The 16,403-nt window shown below is 43.1% G+C and overlaps 1 protein-coding gene across 4 annotated transcripts in view; it reads right to left on the minus strand.

Annotated features, from left to right (window-relative positions):
• Positions 1-16,403, minus strand: part of LOC146812806 (alpha-2-macroglobulin-like protein 1) — a 468,691-nt gene that overhangs the window by 38,597 nt on the left and 413,691 nt on the right. For all 4 annotated transcript variants that reach the window (XM_085619916.1, XM_085619915.1, XM_085619914.1 and 1 more), the window contains 5 exons: positions 10,016-10,045; positions 9,024-9,053; positions 6,834-6,863; positions 5,843-5,872; positions 3,536-3,565 (listed from right to left, as the gene is read on the minus strand). In XM_085619916.1, coding sequence (XP_085476042.1) covers positions 3,536-3,565; positions 5,843-5,872; positions 6,834-6,863; positions 9,024-9,053; positions 10,016-10,045 — 150 coding nt within the window. The remainder of the gene's footprint in view (positions 1-3,535; positions 3,566-5,842; positions 5,873-6,833; positions 6,864-9,023; positions 9,054-10,015; positions 10,046-16,403) is intronic.

Below are 16,403 nucleotides of genomic sequence, written 5' to 3' on the forward strand. Positions count from 1 at the left end.
TGCTGTATGCTTTCACGGGACAATGGCTCTCATCCTTACTGAACTTGAGGACAGTTATTATGACCCTAGGATTCACTGTAGAAACTTTGTTGTGTGAGATGTGCATTCTCTTCATCAACTTTTCCTCATCTTGGCTGCTAGGTCGAAACATGGCTAACCAAATCAGTTTTAAAATATTTTTGGGAGCAAAGTTAACATGGATCTCTCTGACAGAAAAAGACTAATGTTTCTCACAAACATCACTGTCCATGAAGGCAGTTCTCAGGACCCTAGGAGTATCTATAAAAACTTTGTTATATGAGATGTTCATTCTCTTCATCAAGCTTTCATCATCTTCGCTGCTAGGTCAAAATATGGCTAACCAATCTATTCATCCTAGGATTGCATTGAGTCTCTCTGATAGGGCAACGCAAATAGAACTATTTCCTTTTGGCAATGAACCAATGCTAGCCTAGATAGCGATTATTAGTATGAATTATATAAGATCAGTTGGAACTCAAGTTGAATCTACCAGATATTATTATACATCATTTTCTGTAAGTATACACACAGATAATTACATCCAGATTTCTCCACCACAAGTTAATCTTCATCTTCTACAGAGACAAAAACACTCATCTTTTTAAGGATATTACTCTATATCTTTATTACTTTGTTTTCCTCGACCAGAACTGCATACATGGTACTACCACTATTCTGTGTTGCTGCTATTCTGTAAGTTAGTGCTGTAAAATAGAACTAAACTTTCATAGAAGCAGGGATAGACTTGGTATGTGCAAATGGAGTATCATATCTCAATAGAGCAAAAGATAATGTTCCATGTTTTAGAGAGAAAGCTGCTTATGCAGATCTATGTGGGTGCAGGACAACTACCTTAAATGGCCAACAATACGGGTCCAAATACACGATAGTTCTGCCTCCTCATTTGAACAGTAGGAACTGCTCAGTGTCAAAGTGGCAGGTACTTGGTCAGCTCTACCTTGGCAGATATATCAGCAGAAGTCAAAATACCTAAAGTGTCACCAGAATTTCAGCATAAGAAGATGCACCTTTATGATGCATATTTATTTTATTATTTGCATCAGCACTGGAAGTTACGGCGTGCGAATGTAAAAAATTATAAACAAATCTTTTTACTGTCAAAACATTTGTAGAAAGTCTGGGACACATTTTTGCTTTTCAGAAGTAGAAAGTATCATCTGTATCTTATTTCTCAAAAACGAATCAAGCGCTGAAGTTAGCTATAAGGGGTCATCCAAGCATTGATATTTTTATCGAATGTGCTCCTGGCATGGTGGCAGGAGAATGTAACTCATAAATATCCAAATGAAAGCAAGAGCGATCTCTAGATACAGTTGGTGGTTTAGATTTCTAATGGTGGAAGACCTGTCTCTCTAAACAAACCCTAAATTTATGTTGTTGTGAGACCTGCTCAGTGATTCTCTGATTATTCATGAGGTCTTCAGAACTCAATGGTAATGTAACAAAAATCCTTTAAAAAATGTTACTGATTTTAGGACATCCTTCTCGATCATGCTGATTAAATACATTGCCTGACTGGGCCTGAACAGTATCTTGGGAAAGTGCAGTTTTCAAATGTCTTAAATGATCAGGGTCTGTTATCACTTTATAATACATACCAGCAGGTCATTTCCCCTTTCTCTGTTTTTTAAAAGGTTTTAAAATAGCTGATTTCAAACAAATTTACTTTAGAACTGATTCAGTTTCCAGCTACAGTTTTTTAAACAAATACCCCAAAAAATGCAAACTTGTGTTTGTAATCTGTATATTTTATTTTAGTTAGTGTGCTTTCAAATTGATTTTTTTTTATTAGAATAAGTGGTTTGGGGTTCAGCGAATGAATACATGTACTCTAATGTGTAGGATTGCAGAGAGAATACTATCTTGAAGAGCTTTATGACTAAATAAAGGCGTTTAGAGTGGAATAAAAAAATCAGGAAAGATTCTTGTCCTAAAATTGTTAGTTTTGGAGGCTTGATTGATGCTGTCTGATAGATGAGCTTAGCCATGGGGGGAGAACACAAACAGATGGTCAGGACGCTTCTGAGTGTTGACGGGAGATTAGGAACAATCAGATTCTAGGTAGTTGAGCTGCTCTGCCAATAGTCTAGACTTAGGGGTGTGCCCCTCCCATAAAGAGTGCACACTGAATTTATTTGCTGAAAGTAAGTGGGTACAACCCTTTATTACTCAAATCATTTCAGCAAATATTTGAAAGTACTTACTTGGTTCATCTGTGATATCTGATATTAACCCCTTCGCCGCGGCGGGAATTCCGCCGCGGCCCTGGGGGGTGCGGGGGGGCAGCGCGGTGGCGCTGTGCTCATGACGGAGCCGCTCCGTCATGAGCCACGGTTGAGCTGTGCTCATGACGGAACGGTTCCATCATGACTCCGCCCAGTTGCGTTGTCCCCCCGCACAGGCGGGGAAACAGCGCCGCGTGGGCGGAGCGGCCGCCAACGGTCGTGGCATGACGGAACCGTTCCGTCATGAGCACACGGCAACCGTGGCTCATGACGGAGCGGTTCCGTCATGAGCGGGGGAGGGGTTAATGCTAGCAAGAAAACAAAAACAATAATGGGAGTCAGAAAGCAGGCTACAATATCCAGCAAATACAATAACTTTTTTCTAAGAAATGACTGGTCAAACTGGCTGTGGATTCCATGTGGAAATCATTCTTTTGAAGCCTGCAGTTCTGGCTTTGAAATGTACATCAGAAGAACAATTGATGGTCATTTAAAAATATCTATGTGTTGTATATTATCATTGAGCATTATTCACTGGAGCCTGATTAAAGGAACTGCATGACTGGCACTGAAGATTATGTTGAAATATTGTAGATTCAAAATCTCTTAAATGAACAGTGTCAATTCTTAATCTTGAAAAATACCAGAAGGCTGATCTCAGTTTTACTTTTCATTTTATAAAGGTTTTAAAAATGCTGTTTTCAAACAAAAATCTTTATGATTTGTTTTACTATTTAGCTGCTTTTAAAAATAATTAATTAAAAAAATGAATAAAGAGTGCTTGTTTCCAATATGCAAGTTTTCCTTAAGGTGCTGCACATTTAAATTGGGAAAATGTAATAATGTATTAAAATATGTAGTCTTGGGATTAGGCACACATATTAAATTGTCCTAGTGCGTAGGTTTCTAGAGAGAATTTGATTGTGGAGAATGTATGGCCACGGCTATGGGTTTAGAATAGAACAAATAATCAGCAAATATCTCATGTTAAAAATGTGGTTTTTGGTGATGTGATTAATGCTGGTAAATGGGTAACCATGGCTATAACGAGAGAAGTGAACAGATAGTTGGGTTCCATCTGAGAAAAGCAAGGCGACAAGAAAGAGTGAGCTTATAGGATACTGTCCTCCTCGGCCCGTACTCTACTTTTTGGACTGCATCTACTCCCATAAACAATGCACAGTGAATTTTCTCCATGAATGTAAGAATGTGCAACTTTTAACTTCTAAACCTCATAAAGACTTTTAGTCAACGTTCAAACTACTTACTTGGCCCAAGTATTTTTTCTGTTGGTGATGCTAGGAAAAATGGAAGTAAAAATCTGAATCAAAATGCAGGCTACCAAATCTTATAAATATGATAGATTTTATCGAAGAAATGACTTTGCATAATGGCTCTTGAGCCTGTGATATCTATCTGCTTTATGCTTTCATTGGACAATGGCTCTCTGGCAATCATGAGAACATCAGACCTGACACTTTCAAATCAGTTTTAAAATATTTTTGGGAGCAAAGTTAACATGGATCTCTCTGACAGAAAAAGACTAATGTTTCTCACAAACATCACTGTCCATGAAGGCAGTTCTCAGGACCCTAGGAGTATCTATAAAAACTTTGTTATATGAGATGTTCATTCTCTTCATCAAGCTTTCATCATCTTCTCTGCTAGGTCAAAATATGGCTAACCAATCTATTCATCCTAGGAATGCAATGAGTCTCACTGATAAGGCAATCCAAATAGAATTATTTCCTTTTGGCAATGAACCAACGCTAGCCTAGATAGCGATGATTAGTGTGAATTATTCAAAATCTGATGGAAATCAAGTTGAATGTATAGATATTATTTTACATCATTTTTTGTAAGCATATACGCCGATAATTACATCCAGAGTTCTCTACCTCAAGTTAGTCTTCATCTTCTGCAAAGACAAAAACACACTCATCTTGTCAAGGAAATTGCTCTGTATCTTTATTACTTTGATTTCCTTGACCAGAACTGCATGCATGGTACTACCACTATTCTGTGTTGCTGAAATTCTGTAAGTTAGTGCTGTAAAATTAAGCTAAAGTTTCATAGAAGCAGGGTTATTCTTGCTGTGTGCAAATGGATTATCAGATCTCAATAGAGCAATGGATAATGTTCCGTGTTTTTGAGTGAAAGCTTCATGTGCAGATTTTTATGGGTGCAGGACAACTACCTTAAATAGACAACATTACAGTTCCACATACACAATAGTTCTGCTTCCACATTTGAACTGCGGGAACTGCTCAGTTTCCGATGGCAGGCACTTCGTCAGCTCTAACATAGCAGATATATTAGCAGGAGTCAAAAGGCCTAAAGTGTCACCCGAATGTCAGCATAAGAAGATGCACCTTTATGATGCATATTTATTTTATTATTTGCATCAGTCTAGGAAGTCATGGTTTTCAAATGTGAAAAATTATAAACAAAAGCCTTTTACTTACAGAAAAATTGTAGAAAGTCTGGGACACATTTTTGCTTTTCAGAAGTAAAACGTATCATCCATATCGTATTTCTCAAAAATAAATCAGGTGCTGAATTTACTTATAAGGGGCCATCCAAGCATTGATATTTTTATCGAATGAGCTCCTGGAATGGTGGCAGGAGAAAGTAACTCATAAAGATCTAAATGAAACCAGCAGCGATCTCTATATTCAGTTGGTGGTTTAGAGTTCTAATGGTGGAAGACCTGTCTGTCTAAACGAACCCCAAATTTAATGTTGTTGTGAGGCCTACTCAGTGATTGTCTGAATAGTTATGAGGTCTTCAGAGCTCAATGGTAATGTAACAAAAATCCTTAAAAAAATTTACAGTTTTAGGATATCCTTCTCAGTCATGCTGATTAAATACATTGCCTGCCTGTGCCTGAACAGTATCTTGGGAAAATACAGTTTTCAAATGTCTGAAATGAGCATGGTCTATTATCACTCTATAAAACATACCAGCAGGTCCTTTCCCCTTTCTCTGTTTTTCAAAGGTTTTAAAATTGCTGAATTCAAACAAATATACTTTAGAACTGATTTAATTTTCAGTTACAGTTTTTTAAACAGATACCAAAAAAGATGCAAACTGGTGTTTGTAAAATGTACATTTTCATTTAGTTAGTGTACTTTAAAATTGAAAAACCGTATTAAAATAAGTGGTCTGGGGTTCAGCAAATGAATAAAGGTACTCTAACGTGTGGGCTTGCAGAGAGAATCCTATCTTGAAGAGCTTTATAACTAAATAAAGTGATTTAGAGCTGAATCAAAAAATCAGGAAAGGTTCTTGTCCTAAAATTGTGAGTTTTTGAGGCTTAATTGTTGCTGTCTGATAGATGAGCTTGGCCATGGGGAGGGAACAGAAACAGATTGTCAGGCTGCTTCTAAGTCTTGACTGGAAATTAGGAACAATCAGATTCTAGGTAGTTGAGCTTCTCTGCCAATAGTCTAGACTTGGTGTTGTGCACCTCCCATAAAGAGTGCACACTGATGTTACTCCCTGAAAGTACGTGGGTACAACTCTTTATTTCTCAAATCATTAAGATATTTCAGCAAATATTTGAAAATACTTACTTGGATCATCATTGATTTCTGATGTTGATGCTAGCAAGAAAATAGAAACAATAATGGGAGTCAGAAAGCAGGCTACAATAGGCAGCAATTATGATCACTTTTTCTAAGAAATGACTGGGTATCCTGGCTGTAAATTCCATGTGGAAATCATTCTTTTGAAGCCTGCATTTCTGGCTTTGAAATGTAGATCACAAGAACAATGGATGGTCATTTTAGGATATCTCTTTGTTGTATAGTATCATGGAGCATTATTCACTGTGAGTCTGATTAAAGGAACTGCCTGACAGGCACTGAAGAGTATGCTGAAATACTGTAGATTCAAAATCTCCTAAATGAAAATTGTCAATTCTAAATCTTGAAAAATACCAGAATGCTGATCTCACTTTTACTTTTCATTTTAAAGAGGTTTTAAAAGTGCTGATTTCAAACAAAAAACTTTAGGATTTATTTTACTATTTAGCTGCTTTAAAAAAAATGAATTAAAAAAAATGAATAAAGAGTGTTGTTTCCAAAATGCAAGTTTTCCTTAAGGTGCTGCGCATTTAAATTGGGAAAATTTTAAAATGTCTTAAAAAAACTAGCCTGGGGACTAGGCACACATATTGAATTATCCCGGAGCGTAGGTTTCTAGAGAGAATCTGATTGTGGAGAATAAATGGCCAAGGCTATGGGTTTGGAATAGAACCAAGAATCAGGAAATATTTCTTGCTAAAAATGTGAGTTTTCGTGATGTGACTAATGCTGATAAATGGGTGACCGTGGCTATAATGAGAGAAGCAAACAGATGGTTCGGTTCCATCTAAGAACAGCAGGGGAACAAGAAACTGTGAGCTTATAGGATACTGTCCTCCTTGGTCTATAGTGTACTTTCTCTGCCTGCATTTGCTCCCATAAACAGTGCACAGTGAATTTTCTCCATGAATGTAAGAATGTGCAACTCTTAACTTCTCAACATCGTAAAGACTGTTTAATCAATATTCAAAGTACTCACTTGGTTCAAGTGTGTTATCCGTTGGTGATGCTAGGAAAATGGAAGCAATAATCTGAGTCAAAATGCAGGCTACCAAATCCCATAAATATGATAGATTTTATCAAAGAAATGACTTTGCATATTTGCTCTGGAACCTGTGATATCTATCTGCTGTATGCTTTCACGGGACAATGGCTCTCATCCTTACTGAACTTGAGGACAGTTATTATGACCCTAGGATTCTCTGTAGAAACTTTATTGTATGCGTGGGGCATTCTCTTCATCAACTTTTCCTCAGCTTGGCTGCTAGGTCGAAACATGGCTAACCAATCTTGTCATCCTAGTATTGCATTGAGTCTCTCTGACAGGGCAATGCAAATAGAACTATTTCCTTTTGGCAATGAACCAATGCTAGCCTAGATAGCGATTATTAGTATGAATTATATAAGATCAGTTGGAACTCAAGTTGAATCTACCAGATATTATTATACCTCATTTTGTGTAAGTGTACACACAGATAATTATATCCAGATTTCTCCACCACAAGTTAATCTTCATCTTCTACAGAGACAAAAACACTCATCTTTTCAAGGAAATGACTCTGTATCTTTATTACTTTGTTTTCCTTGACCAGAACTGCATGCATGGTACTACCACTATTCTGTGTTGCTGCTATTCTGTAAGTTAGTGCTGTAAAATAGAACTAAACTTTCATAGAAGCAGGGATAGACTTGGTATGTGCAAATGGAGTATCATATCTCAATAGAGCAAAAAATAATGTTCCATGTTTTAGAGAGAAAGCTGCTTATGCAGATCTATGTGGGTGCAGGACAACTACCTTAAATGGCCAACAATACGGGTCCAAATACACGATAGTTCTGCCTCCTCATTTGAACAGTAGCAACTGCTCAGTGTCTAAGTGGCAGGTTCTTGGTCAGCTCTACCTTGGCAGATCTATCAGCAGAAGTCAAAATACCTAAAGTGTCACCAGAATTTCAGCATAAGAAGATGCACCTTTATGATGCATATTTATTTTATTATTTGCATCAGCACTGGAAGTTACGGCGTGCGAATGTAAAAAATTATAAACAAATCTTTTTACTGTCAAAACATTTGTAGAAAGTCTGGGACACATTTTTGCTTTTCAGAAGTAGAAAGTATCATCTGTATCTTATTTCTCAAAAACGAATCAAGCTCTGAAGTTAGCTATAAGGGGTCATCCAAGCATTGATATTTTTATCGAATGTGCTCCTGGCATGGTGGCAGGAGAATGTAACTCATAAATATCCAAATGAAAGCAGGAGCGTTCTCTAGATACAGTTAGTGATTTAGAGTTCTAATGGTGGAAGACCTGTCTGTCTAAACAAACCCCAAATGTATGTTGTTGTGAGACCTGCTCAGTGATTCTCTGATTATTCCTGAGGTCTTCATAACTCAATGGTAATGTAACAAAAATCCTTTACAAAATGTTACTGATTTTAGGACATCCTTCTCGGTCATGCTGATTAAATACATTGCCTGGCTGGACCTGAACAGTATCTTGGGAAAGTGCAGTTTTCAAATGTCTTAAATGATCAGGGTCTGTTATCACTTTATAATACATACCAGCAGGTAATTTCCCCTTTCTCTGTTTTTTAAAAGGTTTTAAAATAGCTGATTTCAAACAAATTTACTTTAGAACTGATTCAGTTTCCAGCTACAGTTTTTTAAACAAATACCCAAAAAATGCAAACTTGTGTTTGTAATCTGTATATTTTATTTTAGTTAGTGTGCTTTCAAATTGAAAAAAAATGTATTAGAATAAGTGGTTTGGGGTTCAGCGAATGAATAAATGTACTCTAATGTGTAGGATTGCAGAGAGAATACTATCTTGAAGAGCTTTATGACTAAATAAAGGCGTTTAGAGTGGAATAAAAAAATCAGGAAAGATTCTTGTCCTAAAATTGTTCGTTTTGGAGGCTTGATTGATGCTGTCTGATAGATGAGCTTAGCCATGGGGGGAGAACACAAACAGATGGTCAGGCCACTTCTGAGTGTTGACTGGAGATTAGGAACAATCAGATTCTAGGTAGTTGAGCTGCTCTGCCAATAGTCCAGACTTAGGGGTGTGCCCCTCCCATAAAGAGTGCACACTGAATTTATTTGCTGAAAGTAAGTGGGTACAACCCTTTATTACTCAAATCATTTCAGCAAATATTTGAAAGTACTTACTTGGTTCATCTGTGATATCTGATATTAATGCTAGCAAGAAAACAAAAACAATAATGGGAGTCAGAAAGCAGGCTACAATATCCAGCAAATACAATAACTTTTTTCTACGAAATGACTGGTCAAACTAGCTGTGGATTCCATGTGGAAATCATTCTTTTGAAGCCTGCAGTTCTGGCTTTGAAATGTACATCAGAAGAACAATTGATGGTCATATAAAAATATCTATGTGTTGTATATTATCATTGAGCATTATTCACTGTGAGCCTGATTAAAGGAACTGCATGACTGGCACTGAAGATTATGTTGAAATATTGTAGATTCAAAATCTCTTAAATGAACAGTGTCAATTCTTAATCTTGAAAAATACCAGAAGGCTGATCTCAGTTTTACTTTTCATTTTATAAAGGTTTTAAAAATGCTGTTTTCAAACAAAAATCTTTATGATTTGTTTTACTATTTAGCTGCTTTTAAAAATAATTAATTAAAAAAATAAATAAAGAGTGCTTGTTTCCAATGTGCAAGTTTTCCTTAAGGTGCTGCACATTTAAATTGGGAAAATGTAATAATGTATTAAAATATGTAGTCTGGGGATTAGGCACACATATTGAATTATCCTAGTGCATAGGTTTCAAGAGAGAATCTGATTGTGGAGAATGTATGGCCAAGGCTATGGGTTTAGAATAGAACCAATAATCAGCAAATATCTCATGTTAAAAATGTGGTTTTTGGTGATGTGATTAATGCTGGTAAATGGGTAACCATGGCTATAATGAGAGAAGTGAACAGATAGTTGGGTTCCATCTGAGAACAGCAAGGGGACAAGAAAGAGTGAGCTGATAGGATACTGTCCTCCTCGGCCCGTACTCTACTTTTTGAACTGCATCTGCTCCCATAAACAATGCACAGTGAATGGTCTCCATGAATGTAAGAATGTGCAACTTTTAACTTCTAAATCTCATAAAGACTTTTTAGTCAACGTTCAAAGTACTTACTTGGTTCAAGTATTTTTTCCGTTGGTGATGCTAGGAAAAATGGAAGTAATAATCTCAATCAAAATGCAGCCTACCAAATCTTATAAATATGATAGATTTTATCAAAGAAATTACTTTGCATAATTCCTCTGGAACCTGTGATATCTATCTGCTTTATGATTCCACTGTACAATGGCTCTCTGGCAATCATGAGAACATCAGACCCGACACTTTCAAATCAGTTTAAAAAAACAATTGGGAGCATAGTTAACATGGATCTCTCCAACAGAAAAAGACTAATGTTTCTCACAAACATCACAGACCATGAAGGCAGTTCTCAGGACCCTAGGAGTATCTCTACAAACTTTTTTATATGAGATGTGCATTTGTCTTCATCAAGCTTTCATCATCTTGGCTGCTAGGTCAAAATATGGCTAACCAATCTATTCATCCTAGGAATGCATTGAGTTGCACTGATAAGGCAATGCAAATAGAATTATTTCCTTTTGGCAATGAACCAACGCTAGCCTAGATAGCGATGATTAGTGTGAATTATTCAAAATCTGCTGGAAATTAAGTTGAATGTACAGATATTATTTTACATCATTTCTTGTAAGTATATACGCAGTTAATTATATCCAGAGTTCTCTACCTCAAGTTAGTCTTCATCTTCTGCAAAGACAAAAACACACTCATCTTTTCAAGGAAATTGCTCTGTATCTTTATTACTTTGATTTTCTTGACCAGAACTGCATGCATGGTACTACCAGTACTGGGGGCGTGGTTTGCCTGGGACTCATGGCGGACGCGTGAGCAAGGAGCTCTGCACCGACCGCACACTAATCCTGTAACGAAAGCTGACTGAGGCTGCGGCGCTACACCTGACTGCCTGTCAGATCTCGGCCCTGATCCCTGGCGTCGTTCGGGCGATCCTTTCTGCGGACGCTGTGATGTGGACGCAGAGGCAGCAGTCTTTGGTTCCCCGGGAGTGAGGGGCTCTGGCGGTGACCTCTTGTGGAGCGCGGGGACGGCTGCCCGATTACGCGGCTCCCCGGTCGCAGGCTGTCTGCTGGGCCTGAGGTGCAGCGGAGGGGACGCTGGGGCGGCCTGCCTGGCGGGGGAGCGGCGGACCTTCCCTGAGTTCATTACCGCACTCATGCTGGTGACTGCCCAGTGAAGGTGGGCACATCGTGGAGGAGCGTTGGGATCATCGGCCCTGTGCAGGTGTTGCTGGAGGGGCGGCGCGACGCAACTGGTGAACCGGATGGCCTGAACGCAGTGCTAGCTGATCGACGATCAAGTGCTATCCTGGTGGTGGGTGCTGGCTGATCACACCGCGGGTGGGCTGGTGACCGCAAGCCGGTGCCTGCTGGGGCCCACGTGGGAATTCCGCCATTTTGGACCTTCATGGGCTTTGGATGACTACCGCTGGTGTATGGGTCTGGCGGCGAGGCCCCCACAGGCTGGTGTGCATTTCTCTAGGGCTGCGGATCTAATGGATACAGAGGTGCTGGTGCCGAAATTGTCCTGATTCAGCGCTTCCTGTGTTATTACGCTTTACTGGGCCTGGATGCAGGACGAAGCCCTGTGCGGCCTGGCTGTGGACTGCGGACAGTGTGAGGCTGCCTCCTCTGAGATCGGAAGGTGTGGCGCGCAGGTTGGGAAGACGTGAGGGAGCCTGTGGACACTTGTCGCTGGGGCCTCATTGCTGACGCTGAGTGTTGAGCAGAGATTGGAGTAGCAGGGCCTTTCCGGCCCAGTGACTTTCGGCCTGAAGGCCGGGGGCGCCTTTGATTGAGCCTGGTTCACTGCCATGGGTAAGCCTAAAGCCAGGAACGCCGGTACGGGCTAGGACCCTGAGGACGGAGCGACTGACTTGTCGCAGATGGCCACTGGTGACCCTATCCAACGACAGCTTAAAGAAATCCTAGCAGCCATAACAGACTTTAAAGCCACCCTCCACCAGGACATTAGTATGGTGGCAGTTGGGCTGGGCCTCCTTCGCGATGAACATAAGAAGCTAGCAGGGAGGGTCAAGGATGCCGAAACCAGCATAACGGAATTGCTCCCGGCCCACAAAGATTCGGCCCACCAGCTGCATGCTCTCACGGAGAGGATGAACTCCCTGGAACGCAGAGCTGACGATGCGGAAGGCAGAAATCGGAGGAACAACATCCGCGTGGTTGGGCTGCCGGAAGGAGTGGAGGGGGCTGACATGGTGGCGTACTTAGAGACCTGGCTTAAAACTGTGTTGGCCCCAGAGGGCCTGTCTGTCTTCTACACTTTGGAGCGAGCCCATAGGGTCCCGGCTAGGCCACTCGGGCCGGGCAGACCACCGAGGCCAGTGATTGCTCGCCTCCTACATTATCGTGACCGGGATCTACTGCTTCAAAGGGAGAGAACGGCGGGCCCCTTCACTGTGGATAACAGGAGAGTCACGCTGTTTCTGGATTATACCCTGGAGGTCCAGCGGAGGCGAGCTTCTTACTTGGAGGTCAAAAAGGAGTTGAGGAAGGAGAACTTGCAGTATTCCCTCTTGTTTCCAGCACGGCTACGAATTGCTGTCGATAATACATCCCATTTTTTTTACTCTCCTGCGGAGGCCTGGGACTGGCTGGAGAAGTATAAAGGTGGTCTGACAGCCACGGCCAGGCACGAGAGATCCGCGCCCGAGGTGGCTTGGCCGGCAGGCATGGGTCGCGGTGGCTACGTCGGGGGGCCCGGACGAGGCCCTCCACGGTGCAGGCTGAGCTGGAGCAGGCAGCCGCTCTAAGGGCAGTGGAATCTGTGTCGGGATCCACCAGTCCACCTCCGCCGGCAGGTGGGGGGGCTCTGCCGAGGAGTCTGCGGATAGTGACTCAGACAATTCTACTACTAGTAGTGCGAGACTCCCGGTGGTAACAGCTGAGTTCACCCTTGCCTCTGAAGTAGTTGGAGGACTTTGCTTAGGTGTTAGTTTTTGTTTTCTTGTTTGGATGGACACTAGTTTTAAGGTAACTGTCCTTGGGAGGGGGGCTTGGGAGTTGGGGAATGTTCAACAGGGTCTCTGGCATGACGATTGTGCTTTATTGATGGGGCGCTGGACATATCATATACCAAGGGGTCACTGAACGATTTAAAGTGCATAACGTGGAACGTTAGGGGCTTGCACACCATGAGCCATCGGCATAAGATCCATATATACCTGGTGCGGAGGGGGAAACAGGTAGCGTTCCTTCAGGAAACACATATCACAGGCTCAGAGGGTCTTGCACTGCAGCGCAGATGGAGGGGTCAGGTTTATCATACCTCGTATTCTGCATTTGCGCGAGGAGTCTTGGTGTGGATTAGAGCTGGGGTCCCCTTTCAACCGGTGCAGCACATTGTTGATCCAGAAGGGTGTTATGTACTAGTACAGAGTAGGCTTGATGGGAGGGACATTACACTGGGCAGTATTTATGCTCCGAATACTGAGCAGCAGGCCTTTTTACTTTATTGTCCCGGAAGCTGGCGTCCTACTTGTCTGGCCCAATCATGCTGGGGGGTGACTTTAATTCCATAACAGATGTCGCTCTTGACAGGTCCCACCCCCCGCTTCCGACAGCGCCAATTACTAAGATCGCTAGGGCTTGAGGTACATGGCAGTCGAATTGGGGGTTGTTGGACACCTGGAGGGAGCATCACCCACATGAGAGAGACTACTCCTTTTTCTCTACACTCCATGAGTTGCACGTTAGATTAGATGCGATACTTTGCTCCCCTGATATACACACGGCGGTTCAGCACAGTGAATACCTGACCAGAACGATCTCGGATCATAATCCCCTGTTGCTGAGGCTTCGTTGGGCCCCACAGCGCCCAGCGATCCTGACATGGCGATAAAATCCGGAACTACTGGAGGACCCAGTCTTCCGGGAGGTGATAGGAAATGGGATGACCCAGTACTTTCAGGAGAACACAGGTACTGCCTCCTCACTGACAGTGGAGTGGGACGCTTTTAAAGTGGTGGTGAGGGATCTCTGCATCGCCCATACGATTGGGGTACGGAAAGTTCTCCTTCAGGAAATAGACACCGCGGACCAGCGCTTGCGCGACTTGGAGTGTGCTCGCCCAGAACATCCAGAGGGGCAGGAGGACATGTTGTCGGCCCGGGAGGCAGTAGCAGTGGGGGTTGAGAAGTTGCGATGTTACGATTACAAGAAGTATTTGATACGTGCCCACGCAGAACGCGACAAATCTGGCGCATTGCTGGCGTGGCTCGCGAATCCCATGAAACAGGCGACCCCTATATTGGCAATCTGCGATCCAGTGGGGGTATGTGTCACACCCAGCAGGGCATTAATCACCTTTTTTCTGACTACTATGAGGGGCTTTACTCCAGTACAGTCTCCTTGGATGAGGATCGTCTGGGGGGGTTCTTAGCTGAGGCGGAATTGCCGGCCCTTGTCATAGCCGAAGCAGATCTGTTGGGTCAAGACGTCACACTGTGGGAAGTAAGAGGTGCAATCAAACATATGGAGCAGATGAAGACTCCAGGGGTGGATGGTTTGCCGATAGAATTTTATGCGTCTTATGTCGAGTTGTTGGCCCCTAGGTTAGTGGCCCTCTACAATGATTCACGGAGGATGGGCCGGCTTCCTGCCACGACGCGTGAGGCGCTTATCATACCGCTGTTGAAGCCTGGGAAGCCTCCCTCTGACAGGACTGCCTACCGTCCACTATCCATCTTAAGTCGGATGCTAGCCACTCGCCTCCTGCCTTATATGGCCCGCCTAATACATGTGGACCAGGCGGGGTTTATACCCAAACGAAATACAGCGGGCAATGTTCGTCGCCTGCTCCGTGTTTTGGAGGCCGATGCGTACTCATCGCATACTGCTGCCATATTCTCGGTTGATATCGGAAAGGCCTTTGACAGTCTGGAGTGGCCTTATTTATTTCAGGTACTGCGTGCCTTTGGATTGGGGGAGCGCTTTGTGGCTTGGACGGCTTTGCTATATAGGGATTCCACGGCTAGAACTAAGTCAGGAGGCCTGATATCGCCTCCCTGTGCGGTGGGTAGGGAGACTCGCCAGGGGTGTCCTCTATCCCCGCTGTTGTTTGCACTGGCCATAGAGCTGTTGGCGGCCCAGGCCCGAATGGGGAGATGGTTCAGGGGACTCCAGGTGCACGACGATACTCATTATATAGCGCTTTACGCGGACGACCTCCTCCTGTTCCTAGCCGACACCCAGGGGGATTTGCTGGGAGCTAAGCGCCTACTTCGACATATCCAAGAAATGGCAGGTCTGAAAGTGAATTGGTTAAAATCGTGCCTGTTCCCCACCTCCAAGACAGTTGAGTGTCCTCGATATATGGAGGAGGCACAATGGGAATATACCTGTATAACATATCTGGGGACACGTATCTACCATGAACGGAACGATCTGGTGGTAATACTTGCAGAGCTACACGAGGTCTTCAAGGCAGTATGGACTTTTGGCATTCGTTGCCGCTGTCCCTAAAAGGGCGGGTGGCCCTCCTCAAGATGGTAGCACTCCCCAGGCTGCTATATAATTTTCGGATGCTTCCTGTTTGGCTCCCTGCATCGACTTTTAAGAGGCTCCAACAGATGATAACGGGGTTTCTCTGGCTTGCTGGCAGACGTCGGGTAGCTTTGCACACTTTGATGCGCCCGCGGGCGGAGGGAGGCCTAGCAGTTCCGGACTTGGAGTCCTATTATTTGGCGGCCCAGCTGCAATGGTTGACTCAGGCGGTGGCTCGAGAGTTTCGGGGAGTGGGAGATGCTGCGGGGGCGGATTTCTGCCTACGTGCTATCTAGGATTATTTTACAACAGCCGCTTCACCTTGGGGGTCTCCCTGGTGACGTGCAGACTTTTCAATTGTGCTGGAATAGGAGTCAACAGAGGGCGCGGATCACCTGCCCGTATGCTCCAGAGATCCCGTTGTTAATGTGCCAGCAGTTGCCTCATGGGGGCAACTGGTCGGTGCTTACTGGATGGCGCGATTCGGGATTGACAGCTGTGGGAGATTTGTACGAAGATAACGTTCTGTTGCCTTATGAGGCCATTAGTGAGCGTTTTGATCTCCCTCGCGGGGATTATCTGCTGCATGCGGCCTTAGTGTCGGCTATCCAGTGACAATGGAAAGGAGGGCTGTCTGAACCTAAGACATCAATGGCTTGCCAAGATGTGGTGCTGGCGGCCGGAACCATTAAAGCTGTTACTTGTTTATATCGACGGATGACCTGTGAAAAGCTGGTCCCCCTTCTAAGGTTGAAGCAGCACTGGGAGGAGGACATTGAAGGGGAAATTCCTGACAAAATATGGGATGAATTGCTTTAGCGCCCCTGGAAATGCTCCGGGGAAGCCCGATTCCAACAGAATCAATTTTGTATTTTGCACAGAGCTTATCTCACTACAGACAAAAT

Source organism: Triturus cristatus, chromosome 7, assembly GCF_964204655.1.
Source record: "Triturus cristatus chromosome 7, aTriCri1.1, whole genome shotgun sequence".
Lineage (NCBI taxonomy): Eukaryota > Metazoa > Chordata > Amphibia > Caudata > Salamandridae > Triturus > Triturus cristatus.